At 54.0% G+C, this 15,673-nt stretch overlaps 2 protein-coding genes across 3 annotated transcripts in view; both read right to left on the bottom strand.

Annotated features, from left to right (window-relative positions):
* Nucleotides 1-947: 947 nt before the first annotated feature.
* Nucleotides 948-5,954, bottom strand: REEP2 (receptor accessory protein 2). 2 transcript variants are annotated; one of them, XM_062189756.1, is made up of 8 exons: nt 5,861-5,954; nt 4,279-4,351; nt 3,904-3,980; nt 2,267-2,387; nt 1,968-2,081; nt 1,483-1,624; nt 1,253-1,383; nt 948-1,174 (listed from the first exon to the last, which is right to left on the bottom strand). In XM_062189756.1, exons 1-8 carry the CDS (start codon nt 5,890-5,892, stop codon nt 1,106-1,108), a joined length of 759 nt encoding a protein of 252 aa, XP_062045740.1. In that variant the 5' UTR covers nt 5,893-5,954; the 3' UTR covers nt 948-1,105. The 2 variants fall into 2 exon arrangements, with proteins under 2 accessions (XP_062045740.1, XP_062045739.1); XM_062189755.1 differs by having other exon boundaries at nt 1,483-1,630.
* Nucleotides 5,955-7,617: 1,663 nt separating this feature from the next.
* Nucleotides 7,618-15,673, bottom strand: part of KDM3B (lysine demethylase 3B) — an 82,242-nt gene continuing 74,186 nt past the window's right edge. The window contains exon 24 of the mRNA XM_062189070.1: nt 7,618-9,015. Coding sequence (XP_062045054.1) covers nt 8,935-9,015 — 81 coding nt within the window. The 3' untranslated portion in view covers nt 7,618-8,934. The remainder of the gene's footprint in view (nt 9,016-15,673) is intronic.

A 15,673-nucleotide genomic window follows, 5' to 3' on the forward strand; every position in this document is an offset into this window, starting at 1 on the left:
TTCTTACTTGGATCCTTCCTGCCTGTCAGCCAAGGGAGGCAAGAACAATGCTCAGAGGCCAAAGTCAGTGAGGTGCCAGCGTTCGGTTTATTGGCTCATCCAATGCTGAAGGTCCAACGAGCACCCTCTTCCCAAGGATTCGGGAGCTCCCGGCTGGCTCCTGCATTCTCATCTTCCTCCCAGGTTCTTCCTGACCTGACTGATGCCATGGCAGAAGCTGCAGCAGGATGTGGCATGGAGCCTGGGCTCATACAGGGCCAGTCTGCTTGGCACAGCAAGGGGACATGAGGGCCGTGGGGAAGGAGGCCCCAGTCCCGAGGGGTGGAGGAGTTCAGCACGGGGTGCTGCGGGAGTGGGGGAGTGGGATCCCTCAGAGCCCCCTTCTCTGAAGGGCTGGGGTTCTCTGAACTCAGAGACTAGGAGGCAGGGAGGGGAGGGAGGCAGGGGAAGGAGGGGGAGCGGCCAGCTGCTGTGGGGCTGAGGGTAGAAGGAGGAACAGAGGAGGCCAGCCCAGCCCTGGAGAGCCACGCCCAGCCATACCACAGCCCCAGGGACACCCACCTCCCAAGGGGACATGCAGCACGCGCCAAGCCGGCTGCAGCTCTGGCCTGGCCCTGTTGGTCATTTGAGCCCACGCTGACCCCCGCCCTCCGGTCATAAGGGCAGCCTGCAGCCCCCTTTTCTCACAGGCACCTTCAGGCCCAGCCTTGGTCCATCTGGGCGGTGGCCTGTGCTGTTCCAACCCACGGAGAGCAGTGGGGGTGTGGTGGGACCTCAGAGAAGGGAATGGCCACGGTCTTCAGCAAGGCACTGGGTGGGCGGGGCGGGGCTGCCATGGGGAGAAGGGCGGGGCGGGCCGAGGAGCCCCCGCCTCCCTGGGTGGCTCAGTGCTCAGGCCCTGGGCCAGCCTCTACCCCCCAAACCCTACAGCTGGGCCCACCCCTCTCTCTTCCAAGCCCCCCCTCCTGCCCCGCCAGAGGAGTGGCCCCTGGACAGGCACCAGAACTGGCCGTGGGAGGAGCCCCAGGGGCCTGAGAGAGCCAGGCCAGTGGCACAGCTTGGAGCAGGGGCTGGGCTCAGGCCCACCGGGAAGCTTCCTTCTGGCTCAAGCGGAGTCACCCCCGCCCACAGGCTTCTTCTTGGGCCTTGTCTTCAGAGTCTTGGAGGCCGGTGGCTGTGAAGGGAAGGCGAGGGGCAGCTCAGCCGGAGCTGCATGCTTTCCACCTTCCCAAGCTCTGGCCCAGGCTCTCACCTCAGCTTTGGGCACTTTTTTGATGGATTTGACCCTCTTGGGGGCCTTGTCTCCCACATCCTCCTCAGAGGCCTCTGTCCGGGGATCTGCCTGGTTGGTGCTCGGCCTTAGACTCAGGGCGGGGTCATCTCCTGTTCGCAGGACATAAGCAGAGCAGGGCTCCCGGGGTCTCTGCTCTGCCTCCTTGCCCTTCAGCCCCACCCTCACTCAGCCCCAGGTCCCGGCGGTACCTAAGTCCTCGATGGTGTCCAGCAGGCTGCCGGGGCCTGGTCGGAGGCGGCTGTCGGGCGCCTGCAGGGGCAGCGCATCCTCGTCCCGGATCAGGGTCAGGTCCTGCATGCTGAAGCTTCTGAGCTTCTCCGACAGCACCCCCTGGCCCTAGGGTCACCACCACGCACCGCGAGAGCAGGGGCAGGGGCGGGGTGGGGACAGAGGTCACCAGGGCGGCGGCAGCTGCCCCCAGGCTCAGAGTCCTCCCTACACAGTCATCACCGAGGCCTAGGCAGTGCTGAGTCCGGGGCTGTGCTGCCCCTTTGGACTGATGAGGAAGCTCAGGCTGGCCAGTGGAAGTGACTCAGCTGGAGGGTGGCACAGCCAGGGCTGTAACCCTGAGTTTCAAAGACCCAAAGACAGGCTGGGTGCCCAGGGGCCCTGCCCTGGGGCACATGATGGACCCCAGGGGGGCCGTGGGAGTACGGGCCCACCCCCATCTCACCTTGGTAGCAGCTGTGACAGCGGCATTGGCAGCAAGGTTCAGGCCCCTCTTGCCCACCCTCATCATGGTCTCATAACTCTTGTCTCGGGCCTGTGTGATGTACTCGTCGATTTCCTGAGTGGGGTAGGGGAAGGAGGAGGAGGTGAGACTTGGTGCTGTGCTAGGGGCCCTGCCCTATCCTGGCTCACCCCTGGACACAGGCAGTGTCTGCTCCAGAAGGCTGGGGTCCTGCCAGGTCTCTCCAGGCTCTGGGCACCCAGAGAGGGCAGGGAGGTACGTGGCTGAGAGTAGGGACCAACCTTCTCCTTGTTGGACAGGGTTGGGTGCACGAACTTGCGGTAGAGCACGCTGGAACCCTTGGTGTAAGGAGACAGCAGCCATATCACGAAGGCGATCTTGAGCTCAAAGTAGAAGGGGAACCTGTTGGGAGACGGGGGCAAGCGCAGAGCACAGGGCGGGGAGTCAGGAGGGCACACCCCCTCACCTCTCACTGGGCTGGGTCATTCCTCACCCAGAAGGTGGGAGGAAAGCAAGTGACCCCGGAAGGAATTTCCTGCTGGAGTGGCTCTCCTTGCCCTCACCCTCCTGCAGAAGACCCCTAGCTCCTCTGCTCTGGGTCAGCACCCAGGGGAACCCCCCTCACTGGCCAGGCCCAGGCCAGGGCCCCTCCAGCCCTCAGCTTCTTCTACAAGCCAGAGTCTTTCAGGCCTGCCGTGTCCTCACCCAGCCCTTGGAAAGCTCTCTCCTGAGCTTGGGTCACACGGCTTCTGAAATGCCTTCATTTATTTATTTATTTTTGTTTAAACAGGGCCCCTTTTAAAAAAATTCATTAATTTATTTGAAAGGCAGAGAAGGAGAGAGATGGATCCTCCATCCGCTGGTTCACTTTCCAAATGCAGGTGGCGATTGGGGCTGGGCCAGGCAGAAGCCAGCAGTCCCTTCCGTGTGGGTGGCAGGGACCCGGTGACTGGAGCCATCACTGCTGCCTCCCAGGGTGTGCATTAGCAGGAAGTTGGGACAGGGAAGCCAGCTGGGTGTCAACCCTAGGCACTTTGATATGTGATGTCAGCTTGCTGAGTGGCATCTTACCTGCTATGCCAAATGCCTGCCCCAAGTTAAAAAAAAAATATTTGAAAGGCAGAGAGAGAAAGAGATCTCCCATCTACTAGTTCACTTCCCAAATGCTGACAAAAGCCAGGGCTGGGCAAGGACAAGGTCAGGAACCTGGAACTCAACCTGAGTCCCCCACATGTGTGGCAGTGACCCAAGTCTCCCAGGTTATGCGTTAGCAGGAAGCTGGAATTGGAAGTGGAGCCACGACCTGAACCCAGGGGCCCTGATCTGGGGTGCAGGTTCCTGAGTGGTGTTTTAACCACTGTGTCAGATGTGCAGTCCAACCCTCAATGTGTAAGCCCGGCTTTCCTAATCTCCTTCCTCTGCTAGCATTACTTTGCTCAAACACAAGGACTTATCTGCAGTCCAAATGATCTTTAGTCCACGGTCCCCAGGACAAGTCTCTTCCCTTGGCTTGCAATGTGGTGGCTAATCCTTTCTTCTAAGAGCCATGTACACATTCAATAAAGGTTTCTGAACACCTATTCCCTGGGCTCAGAGCGCTCACACATACACAGCCTAACGGTGCCGGAGGAGAACGCCTCGGAATCGCAAGCCTCCAATGTTGACAGCACTGACTCTCACGCCTCTTTGACAGATGGGGGCCCTGAGGCTGAGAATTGCTACCTGGGAAGCTTGACAGAAGCAGGGTTCCCGAGTCACCTGTGGCGCTTTGCTGCCACCAGGAGGAGAAGCAGGGGGTTGGGTCTGTGCTCGCTCTGCTGATCAGGTCAGCACGGAGGGCATGGAGGACCCTGAGCTGGGTCTCAGTGGCCTGCTGGGCCTGGGCAGACAGAGGTGGGGAGGGGACGCTGGGCCTCACCAGGAGAGCACGATGTCGGTGAGCGTCTCGGCTGTGGTGAAGAAGGCGAAGACGATCCAGTACATCATCCACTTCACCTGAGGGAGCGGGGGCACTGTCGGCGGGGGCTGGGCCGGAGGAACCCCCACCCTGGGGCCCCCAGCACGGCTTGCTGATCATGACAAGGCTGTGGGCAACACCCGGGAGCCCCGCTCTGCCTCAGCTACAGCAGGAAGGGACGCCCGGGACCTCACTTCCTGGGGCATCAGGCCACCCGGCGACCTCCTCTGCTCCAGGGTCCCGTTGGCGGCTGACAGTGTTGGCACAAAGTCGCCCCATGTAAACACGCCTGCTGCTCTCCCCTCTCTTGCCTGTGTGGAAGGGTCTCCCACTCACATATTCCTTCACGTTCTTCGTCTTCACGGCCTTGTAGGAAGAATAGGCTGGGTATAGGGTGCCGAAGATGAGCCTGGGGAGGCAGCACAGTTACTGGGGCCCAGGGAAGGGGCCACTGGCCCACGACTCCAGAGGGCCAGGCAGAGGGACTGAGACAGGTGCTAAGGTCAAAGCACAGAGCTCCGGCCAGCTCGGCTGGTGACCCTCCTTCCTACCCGGAAAAGGCAGAGCGACCTGGAGGTCAGAGGCTCCAAGCGATCCCTTTAGTCATGGCCCTTGGTTATACACACACGTGTCGTGGGGAGTGGAAGTCTGGTCACTGCCCTGGGGATGGCTGGTGTCTCCCTTCTCAGCTCCAAGCCCATTCACACCCACCTGCCCTTACTTTCCACCTCCCAGTCTCAGGCAGCCCAGGCAGGGCCAGCTCCCTGAGGGAACCCGACACACCTAACAGGGCACTCCACCTGCCAGTCTGAGGCACCACTGTGACCCTGGGGACGTGGGGAGCAGAGGGCACAGAGGCAAGAGGGCCTGTGAGGGACAAAGAGGTTTATTTCCCCCCATGGACGTACCCCTGGGACAAGCTCAGGGGAGGGGTTGGGCTCAAGGCCCTGCCGAGCGATCCCGTTACAGAACACAGATGGGACAGTGATACCCCTTGGGGATGTTGCTCAGGCTGGACAGAAGCAGCCCAGCCCCCTCAAGGCCACATGGAGGTGGGAGGCCCCAGACTCCCTCTTGAGGAGGCAGGAGATTCGGTAGGTCCAGCGCACAAGCGCGTGACAGCAGGGCATGGGGAGACTGCAGCAGGGCGGGGCTGCTGGGTGCAGTCCCACGGTGGGAGACCGAGTGGCAGGGTCCTGGGCTGGGGTGGGAGTGAGTGCTGTGAGTGCTGTTTCCACATGGACCTGCCCAGTGAAGGCAGGATACTTGCAAAGTGCTGTCGTCAAGGACAAAGTCTGGGGTCCTGGTGGGATGTGTGTGCCGGCTCCCTCGGGAGCCTGGGGAAGCGTCAGGGACACAGCTCCACAGTGTGGCTGGCAGCCTGGAACGGAGGTCCTCGCTGCAGTGGCCTGCGCACCCCGGCTGCAGACACACACACACCCCCTCTCCGCTTCCTCCCATACCCTGTCCTCCAGCCGGCTGCCCGGGGCCTTCAGAACATGTGTCCTCACCCCCAGCTTCTGGACAGGCAGCACGCGGGGAGGACGGCCGGGCAGCTGGCAAAGGCTGTAAGCTCAGGAATGAGGCCCTGCCTCGCCCCCACGCTCTTCTCTTGCCCCTGGCCTGGGGGCCCCCGCCCTCCCCAGCTGCTCCCAAATAGGCTAGGTGGGAGGGCGTTGTGCCCCTTAATGAATCACGCCGTGCGGGAAGCAGGGAAATTAAAAATAAAAGGAGTTATTAAAAATAAATGGGGTGCACCCCTCAGGGCCCACATCTCCATGTCTCCGGGGACACCAACCAGGGGCGGCGTGCCTCGAGGTGACTGCCGTTAGCAGCCCCGGCGCTGTCCACCCCCGCCTCTCCTCCATCACCAGCCCCGGCCCTCCCCGCCGGGCGCGCCCGCCGTCTCCACACTCACACCACCAGGCGAGAGATGATCCAGGACACCATGGCGGGGCCGCGCTCGGCGCCGGGCGGGTACCCGGCCCGGGCCGAGGATGCAGCTGCCGGAGGCCGAGCCGCGGCGGCAGCAGGAGCCGCAGTAGCAGCAGCCGCCGCGGGGGCAGCGGAGCGCGAAGCCGCCGCCGTTAAAGGGGAGGTCCCTGCCGCAGCCACCGGCTGTGGGCGGTGGCGCTCTTAAAGGGGAGGCCGCGGCAGCAACGGCGCGCCCCCACCCCGGCACCTGCTGTGGCTGGGCATGCGCCTTCGACCCTCAGTGCCCTGTCTGGTAATTGCTTGTTCACCTTCCTTGCGTTTCGAGCGCTAGGCCTGAGGTTCTGGAGGCTGGTTTCGCCCAGACCTCAGCCACAGCCCACCTCAAGCTGCAAGGCCTAAAAATCCTAGGAGGAAATCATAGCTCCTGTGTGGAGTGCTCATTGTGTGCACAGACCTGTGCTAAGAGCTTCACATGCATGATTTCAAATTCTTAGGACAACCTGATAAGGGAGAGTTATAATTATCCTCATTTTGAAGATAAGAAAAATGGGAAGCTTAGGGAGATTCAATAATTTGCTGCGGATCACAAAGCCACTAGTGGGCAGGCTTTATAAACAGGCAGGAAGCCTACATTCTGACAGCCTCCACACCCCAGCCCATCCCCATTTATGGACCCAGAAACGACATACACCTGAGCTCTTGAAGGCAGAGGCACAGCTGCACCTGTCCACCCTTACCAACCCCCTGCTGAGAGGACACAGGTGGTGGCCCCTGCACTGCGCGGCAGGGTGAGACCTTCATTTCAGAGAGGGTGGAGGAGGGGCTGGGCCGCCAACATGAGCGGAACTGGTGCGGTGGATGTCCTAATTCTGAAGACGCTGGTATCCAGAATGTAGGCTAGTGCAGCTCCTGATCCTCACCAAGCCACCAGGCTCCAATGCCCCTCCTCCCACTGCTCTGCTTTCCTGTCCCACTTTGGAGCTTTTGTGCTCCTCTCCCTTTTATGTTGAGGTGAAATCCTATGGTGACAACAGCATCAATCTATGCCCCTCCAGGCTAAAAGGACACAGAGTTCCGTACTTGAGTTCTGTCGTAATTCAACCTCAGTCTTGACCACACAATAGTCCATTTCCAACCTGCTAATTACATTTCGAGGCTCAAACCCTTTGGAAGATGTTTCCCAGTAGGTTCCAGAGAAGCAGCCTCTGATGACCCCTCTTGCTATCTTTTTAACAACCTCCTTTCCCAAAGCCCTCTTGGCTGGTTGCAGCCTGTACTCATCCTTCAAGATGCTGCACTGCTCCTTGATAAGCAATAAATCCCATGGGCCTTCTCCACCATCAGCGAGGCCGACTGGGTTTTGTCTATGGGCAGCCAGGGTCTTGTGCTTTGAGGAATCCCACCACGGACTACCCCACGCCATGCTCAGGCCATACCTCATGGCCTTTCCCCTCAACACTCAGCCCCAGGGAAGTAGAAGCAGTAACTATGGGACACCTTTCTCTCCTCCCAGCCCTGACTCATGTGTCCTGGTGCCTTCTCAAAAGCCTCCGAACCACACTGACTTCACCTTGGCATTTTTCTTTCTACCAACTGGGGAAAAGTTCAGGAAGCAGAGTAAGGATCAGGCGCAGCACAGTAATGTATCCCCCAGCTCCTACCTGGCCCGCAACGTGGCCTTGAGTTCACAAGGATCGGCAAGGGAAGAATTCAGTCCACTCCAAACAAATTTGTTAGCTTTTTAATAAGAACATGGAAATCCCAATCAGCCCTTCAACAAAATTAAAATACAGAAAGTGAAATTAAAAGTATTCTACAGTAAATGACTTTTATTTAAAAAAAAAAAAAAGTTAACTGTGAACATATAAACAAACCGGCAGGGCACTACAGTACAGCTGGAAAGAGATACATTCCCAATGTACCTATGGGCCAATGAATTCCATCATTTTCAAATAAATCCTTAATAAAACTTCACTGAGTTGGAAAGTTTTGTTGAAAATATTTCTGGACAAAAAACCCAAGAAACAAAAAAACTTCAAGTTGGAAATCAAACTTTCCTTTGCATTTGGAAACACAGGAGGAGTCCCAAGGGAACGCTGGTACTAGGTGAAAATGGTTCCCGGAGTCACCAGTGTGTGTGGGGAACACACCACAGCTCAGACATGACGAAGTTCGCAGATGACTGTTCCCTCAAGGCAAGACTGAGAGGAGAGGGGGAGAAACTAAAAGAATCCTAAAAAGCCAATTCTTTCAAATTCTGCTTTGGCTGACTTTGTGCTATAGTGGGCAACTGATTTCTAAAAATCCTATTTCTTCAAAGAGTTTTATCGAAAGGAAGACTAAATGTAATGTGCCTTTCCTCATAATCCAGGAAAACAACTGTGGTATTTCAAAAATTCTAAAAATATCTACTTTCATGAAATAGTAACTATTTCACTACAAACCTATTTTTCACTAAATACACACGTTTCCTAATCCTGGAGCCTCCTGGGAAAAGCAGTGGGTTCTCCCTGGGTCCTGCCAGACTCCAGTGTTCATGGGACAGTGTGGGGAATGGCTTCACCCCGTCCCCTGGGATGGGCTGTGTCAGAGGTCAGGTGCTGAGACACAGTCAGGCTCCCGCCAGGCATGCTGACATGCCCGCCCTCCACCTGCATCAGCTACATGATTCCCCCTACCTCCAAACACATTCCAGGTAGGGAGGCCCAAGAGAAGAAAACAAAGCTGTGCCCACATTCCTGGTCTCCATGAATCTCCAATCAGGAGAGTGTGAAGGAAAGCCCAGGGACGTTCAGGCAATTTGAATTCCCAAAAGGCCACAGGATGGGGATGTGGCACCCTTGGCTTGGAGTCTGAAACTGTGTGTGTGAACAGTGCGACCTTCCTGTGCCAACCTTCAGTGTTGAGGCAGCGAGAAAAGAGTGGCTGGAGAGTTTGTAATACTGACCACACTGGCTCTGGGTGAAGGGCCTCTGCTCCAGCAGAGAACCCTGCCGTTCCCTGTAAGTGTTGTGAGTGAAAGACCTGCTTCACAGGGAGTCTGGAGTTTCTCCGTGTCTAAGACCTGGCCAGTTTGGATTCATGAGCCTTCAGAGTGCCGACAGCATCCTTCACTGCGTGGTAAATGATGTTCTTCACCTGGAGAAAGCAAGCAGTACAGTCAGCTCATGGCAGTCGCACGCTGTGTGCTACGCTTGTAAATGCACGCTGTACCCTGACTATATGCCTTCAGGTTGAGGAGGACACCCCCAACAATGACTGTGTGCTTCCCAAATCATTCCCAAATTTATCTGCAAGCCACGTAAGATATAAGGTCTAAAGCAGGTGAGGATGCCAGCTGAGCTGCCCAGGTCTCATACTGTAGCTCCTGAGTTTGATGCCTGGCTTGCCCCCTGACAATTCAGACGTTGGGAGGCAGCGCTGATAGCTTTTGGAATTGCCTTCCTGCTGCCTCCATGGGAAAATCCTGATTGTGTTTCTGCTCCTGTGTGTAGGCCACTGCCCAACGCAAGCCATTGCAGGCATTTGGGGAGTAAACCACAAGTGGATGGGAGCTCCCTTTTTCTCTCTGCCTCTCAGAAAAAAAAAACTTTGTATTCAAAAGAAAAGGATACAATCATTAGAAAGTTTATATGCACCATCACCTATATGCTTACTATGAGGGTACCTCAAAAAGTTTGTGGAAGAAAGGAATTAAAGGTTATTTTTGTTCACAGAAGTCAAAAGCCCTGCATAACTTTTATGAAAACATTTATTTTTTTCATTACAAAATAACTCCATTATCTGATAGGCAGAGACAGAGACAAAGAGAGCACTCCCATCTGCTGGTTCACTCTCCAAATAACTGCAAAGGCAGAGCTGGCACGTGGCTGAAGCTGGGAGCCAGGAACACAATCCAGGTCTCCTCTGAGGGTGGCAGCAACTCAGTTCCTCTGTTATCGTTGCTGCCTTCCAGGGTCTGCATTAGCAGGAGGCTAGAGTAAGGAGCCAGAGCCAGGCACTGAACTCAGGCACTCCCATATGAGACAAGGGTGTCTCAGCCAGAGTTTCAACTACCAGGCTACACATTTGCCTTTCCATGCACCTAAAATATTTTTTTTAGGGGCCGGCACTGTGGCATGGGAGACCCAGAATAAGATCCTAGCTCTTGGCTCCTGGCTTCGCATCAGCCCATCTCTGGCTGTTGTGGCCATGCAGGGAGTAGACCAGTAGGTCGAAGGAAGACTTCTTTCTCTCCCTGTCTCTCTCTAATTCTGCCTTTCAAATCAATCAAATTTTTTTTTTTTAAGTAGAGTTACAGAGAGAGGGAGATACATACACGCATCAGAGAAATTGAGAGAGAGAGAGACAGAGAGACAGAGACAGACACAGAGAGAGAGAATCTTCTATCTGCTGGTTCACTACCCAGATGGCTGGGCAGGCTGAAGCCAGGAACCAGGAGCTTCACCTGGGTCTCCCAAATGAATGGCCATCCTCCACTGCTTTTCCCAAGCCACCAGCAGGGAGCTGGATTAGATGTCAAACTGGGACTCAAACCAGTGCCCATAAGGGATGCTGGTGTCACAGGCACCAACTTTACCCGCTATGTCACAATGCTGACCCCCATGTCCTTTTTTTTTTTTTTTTTTTTTTTTTTGACAGGCAGAGTGGACAGAGAGAGAGAGAGACAGAGAGAAAGGTCTTCCTTTTGCCGTTGGTTCACCCTCCAATGGCCGCCGCGGTAGCGCGCTGCGGCCGGCGCACCGCGCTGTTCCGATGGCAGGAGCCAGGTGCTTCTCCTGGTCTCCCATGGGGTGCAGGACCCAAGGACTTGGGCCATCCTCCACTGCACTCCCTAGCCACAGCAGAGAGCTGGCCTGGAAGAGGGGCAACCGGGACAGGATCGGTGCCCCGACCGGGACTAGAACCCGGTGTGCCGGCGCCGCAAGGCGGAGGATTAGCCTAGTGAGCCGCGGCGCCGGCCCCCCATGTCCTTTTTAAAGACTCTTTTTATGGGGTTGTGCTGAGGCACAGTAGGTTAAGCATCCGCCTATGGTGCTGGCATCCCATATGGACACTGGTTCGAGTCCTGGCTATTCCACTTCCAATCCAGCTCCCTGCTGATGGCCTGGGAAAGCAGTGGAGGATGGCTGAAGTGCTTGAGCCCCTGCACCTACGTGGGAGACCCAGAAGAAGCTCCTGGCTCCTAGCTTTGGATCAGCCCTGCTACAGCCATTGTGGCTATCTGGGGAGTGAACCAGCGGATGAAAGACCTCTTGTCTGTAACTCTGCCTCTCAAGTAAATAATCTTTTAAAAAACAAAAACAAAAACAAAACAAAACAAGGCTGGCGCTGCGGCTCAATAGGCTAATCCTCCGCCTTGCGGCGCCGGCACACCAAGTTCTAGTTCTGGTCAGGGCACTGGATTCTGTCCCGGTTGCCCCTCTTCCAGGCCAGCTCTCTGCTGTGGCCAGGGAGTGCAGTGGAGGATGGCCCAAGTGCTTGGGCCCTGCACCCCATGGGAGACCAGGAGAAGCACCTGGCTCCTGCTTTCGGATCAGTGCGGTACGCCGGCCGCAGCGCGCTGGCCACGACGGCCATTGAAGGGTGAACCAATGGCAAAAGGAAGACCTTTCTCTCTGTCTCTCTCTCTCACTGTCCACTCTGCTTGTCAAGAAAAACAAAACAAAACAAAACCCTTTTTTTCCAGCTCTCTGCTATGGCCTGGGAAAGCAGTAGAAGATGGCTCAAGTCTTTGGGTCCGGCACCCGTGTGGAAGACCGGAAGAAGCTCCTGGCTCCTGGCTTCAGATAGGCGCAGCTCTGGCCGTTCTGGCCATTTGGGGAGTGAACCAGTGGATGGAATACCTTTCTCTCTGTCTCTCACTCTCTCTGTATGTAACTCTACATGAAATCTTAAAAAACAAAAAAACCCTTTTTATGTATACATGTAAACATTTATTTTTTTTTTTGCACTAAAATAAATACCCCGCCCAATTATCTGAGAGGCAGAGAGACAAAATAAAAGACTGCCTATTCTTTGGTTCACTCCTCAAATGCCTGCAACAGCCTAGGCTGGGCCAGGCTGAAGCCAGGAGTGGGACTCAGTCCAGGTCTCCTACCTGGGTGGCAAGGACACAAGCACCTGAGCCACCACCTGCTGCCAGCAGGGTGCATGTGAGCAGGAAGCCAGGACAGGGAGCAGCAGCCCAAGTGCAGGCTTCAATACTAGGCCCAATGCCTACCACAGCTGCAGTGCCTACCATAAACTTATCTTTTATTTATTTCTTTTAAAGATTTACTTAATTGAAAGGCAGGGTGACAAAGAGAAGAGGGAGACAACCATACACACAGATATATTCCATCTGCTGGTTGACTCCTCAAATGGCTACAACAGCCAGGTCTGAGTCAGGCTGAAGCCAGGAGCCAGATACTCCATCCTGGTCTCCCAAGTAGGATGTCAGGGGCCCAAACACCTGGGCCATCTTCTGCTGTCTTTCCAGATGCATTAGCAGGAAGCTATAAGTAGAACAGCTAGGACTTGAGCCAGTACTTTATTTCTTTTTTATTTGACAGATAGAGTTAGTGAGAGAGAGAGAGAGAGAGAAAGGTCTTCCCTCCGTTGGTTCACTCCCCAAATGGTTGCTACAGCCGGCGTGCCATGCTGATCCAAAGCCAGATACAGGTGCCTCTTCCTGGTCTCCCATGCAGGTGCAGGGGCCCAAGCACCTGGGCCATCCTCCACTGCCCTCCCGGGCCACAGTAGGGAGCTGGACTGAAAGAGGAGCAGCCGGGACTAGAACCCAGAGCCCATATGGGATGCCGGCGCCGCAGGTGGAGGAGTAACCAAGTGAGCCACGGCGTCGGCTCCAGAGCCAGTACTCTGATACAATATTCTGGTGCTGCAAGCAGTGGCTAGACTGGTGTACTACAATGCTGGTCCTCAAACTTAACAACAGTGTAAGGCACAATTATGGGATATTTTTTCCCTTTGCAGTTATATATATATATATTTTCTAATTAGTCTAAAATGAACACATGTGACATGTGAAGCTGGAAGAAACAACAACAAAAGTTATTAAAATAAAATGAACCAGTTGAAGATACTAAGTTTTTTAAAAGGACATGAAGACTGTGGTTATCACTGAGGAAGGCAAGTAGGGAAATGGGAAGGGTGCATGGAGTATCAGCAGTGCAGGTGTTGTATGTGCACATGCTGTTTATGTACACATGTGCTCCCTGCAGATGGGCTGTATGTGTGCAGGCTGTACACGTACATGGCATCTTATTTCTTAAACAGAATGATAGTACACAAGTCCCTCTTATGCTATTCTCTTTTTTAGTATTAATTACTGAGTACCTCCTATGTGCCAGACATTGTACAAGATATATGTCAGATGAGTAGAAATGCTACTGCAAAAAATAAATGCTGAAAAGGTATTTGAGTACTGCAGCTGATGTTGTCTTAATAAACTTATCTTTGAATTTCACTCTTCCCTGAACATCTTTTTCTAGAATGAGACTTTAAGTCTCATTCCTATTTTTATCTTTAAATATTTATTCATTTATTTGAAAGAGATAAGGAGAGACACAGCGAGAGAGATCTTCCATCTGCTGGTTTACTTCCCAGATGTCTGCAACGACTGGGCCTGGGCCAGGCTAGAGCCTGGATCTTGGAGCCAGGTGACTCTTCTGGGTCTCTGTGGGGGCAGGGGCCCAAATACTTGTGCCATCCTCTGCTGTGTCCTCAGGAATGTTAGTTAGGGAGCTGGTTCAAAAATAGAAGAGCTGGGACTTGAACTGGGATCCATATGGGATACTGGTGCTGCAGTCTGTGGCTTAACCCGATGGCCAAAGCACCAGCCTCTCCCCTAAAGTTTTTTTTTTTTTTTTTTCCTTTGACAGGCAGAGTGGATAGTGAGAGAGAGAGACAGAGAGAAAGGTCTTCCTTTTTGCCGTTGGTTCACCCTCCAATGGCCGCTGCGGCCGGCCCGTCTCGCTGATCCGAAGCCAGGAGCCAGGTGCTTCTCCCGGTCTCCCATGTGGGTGCAAGGCCCAAGGACTTGGGCCATCCTCCACTGCCTTCCCGGGCCATAGCAGAGAGCTGGCTTGGAAGAGAGGCAACCAGGATAGAATCCGGTGCCCTGACCGGGACTAGAACCCGGTGTGCCGGCGCCGCAAGGCGGAGGATTAGCCTGTTAAGCCACGGCGCCAGCCTCCCCTAAAGTTTTAAAACATTTGTATTTATTAATTTTGTTTGTTTGACAGAGAGAGATGGAAAGAGGGACAGAGACAGAGACACAGAGCTCCTATTTGCTGTTTCATTTCCAAAATGGGAGCTGGGAACTCAATATAGGTCTCCAGTGTGGGTGGCAGGGGCCTAACTACTTGTACCATCACCTGCTGCCTGTCAGGTTTGCATTAGCAGGACACTGGCATGGAGGGCACTGCAGATTTGAACCCAGGTACTCTGATATGGGATATGGGCATCCTAACTGAAAATCTTTTTTTTTTTTTAAAGATTTATTAATTTATTTGAAACTCAGAGTTACACACACACACAGAGAGAGAGAGAGAGAGAGAGAGGTCTTTCAATCCGCTGGTTCACTCTCCAATTGGCTGCAACAGCTTCAATCTGAAGCCAGGAGCCAGGAGTTTCCTCTAGGTCTCCCATGCGGGCGCAGGAGCCCAAGGACTCGGGGCACCTTCCACTGACTTTCCAGGCCACAGCAGAGAGCTGGATCGGAAATGGAGCAGCCGGGACTCAAACTGGTGCCCATATGGGATTCCAGCAATGAAGGTGGAGGCCTAACCTGCTACGCCACTGCGCTGTCCCCCATTTTTTTTTTTTTTTTTAATTTTTATCTGAAAAACACAGTGACATAGAAAGAGGAAGAGACACAGAGAGAAAAGGATATTCTATCCATTGCTTCATCCCCCAGATGGCTGCAATGGCTGGGGCTGGGCCACACAGATGCCAATAGACAGGAATTCCATCTATGTTTCCCACATGGACGGCAGGGGCCCAAATACTTGGGCCATCCTCTGCTGCTTTCTCAGGTGCATTAGCAAGGAGCTGGATTGGAAGTGGAGCAGCTGGGACTCGAACCAGTTCTCTAATACAGGATATCAGCATTGCCAATATGTGGTTCAGCCCACTGTGCCATGGTGTCGGCCCTTTAACTGGCATCTTAACTGCTGGGTCAAATGCCTGCCCTGATGTTATTCTTAGTATGGTGGTCAGGTAAGGTCTGACGGTTAAGTGATAAGTTACAAGTAGAGACCTGAAGGAGGTAGGGTCTGAAACATGTATAGCTGTATATCTGTACTTACACTTTGTATAAGAATTTTACAGCTGAAATGCTTCATAATTTTGAAATAGGAAAAGCAGATCAGATTCAGGGTTGAGGATGATTGAGAAAAATCACCTGCAACCTGATGGATCACCAATCGAAGATTCCCCAAGCCACAGGCCTGATGGAAGAAAGCAGGCCCCAATGAAAGGCTGGGAGTTGTGCACTCACACTGCTGATGTGGAGAATCTTATTTCCTTATTCTTTGTTCATTTTATGCTACTCAGGTGACCAAATATACCAATAATGAAATTCTGTCCTTAAAATTCCAATGTATTTCAAAAGCAGAAGAAAGCTAAGCTAACTGTCCAGCCCAGCTTCCTGGGAGAGAACACAGCCCTGCTCCCTGGGAGTGCAGTTCCTAGGGAGATGGACTGCATTTCTGGTAGTGACCTGGAATTGAATCTGCACAGAAATCTGCTCTAAGCAGCAGCTGCAGGTCAATTCCTCTTCTGGTAAACACCT

This window comes from Lepus europaeus, chromosome 4, assembly GCF_033115175.1.
Source record: "Lepus europaeus isolate LE1 chromosome 4, mLepTim1.pri, whole genome shotgun sequence".
NCBI classification, from domain to species: domain Eukaryota; kingdom Metazoa; phylum Chordata; class Mammalia; order Lagomorpha; family Leporidae; genus Lepus; species Lepus europaeus.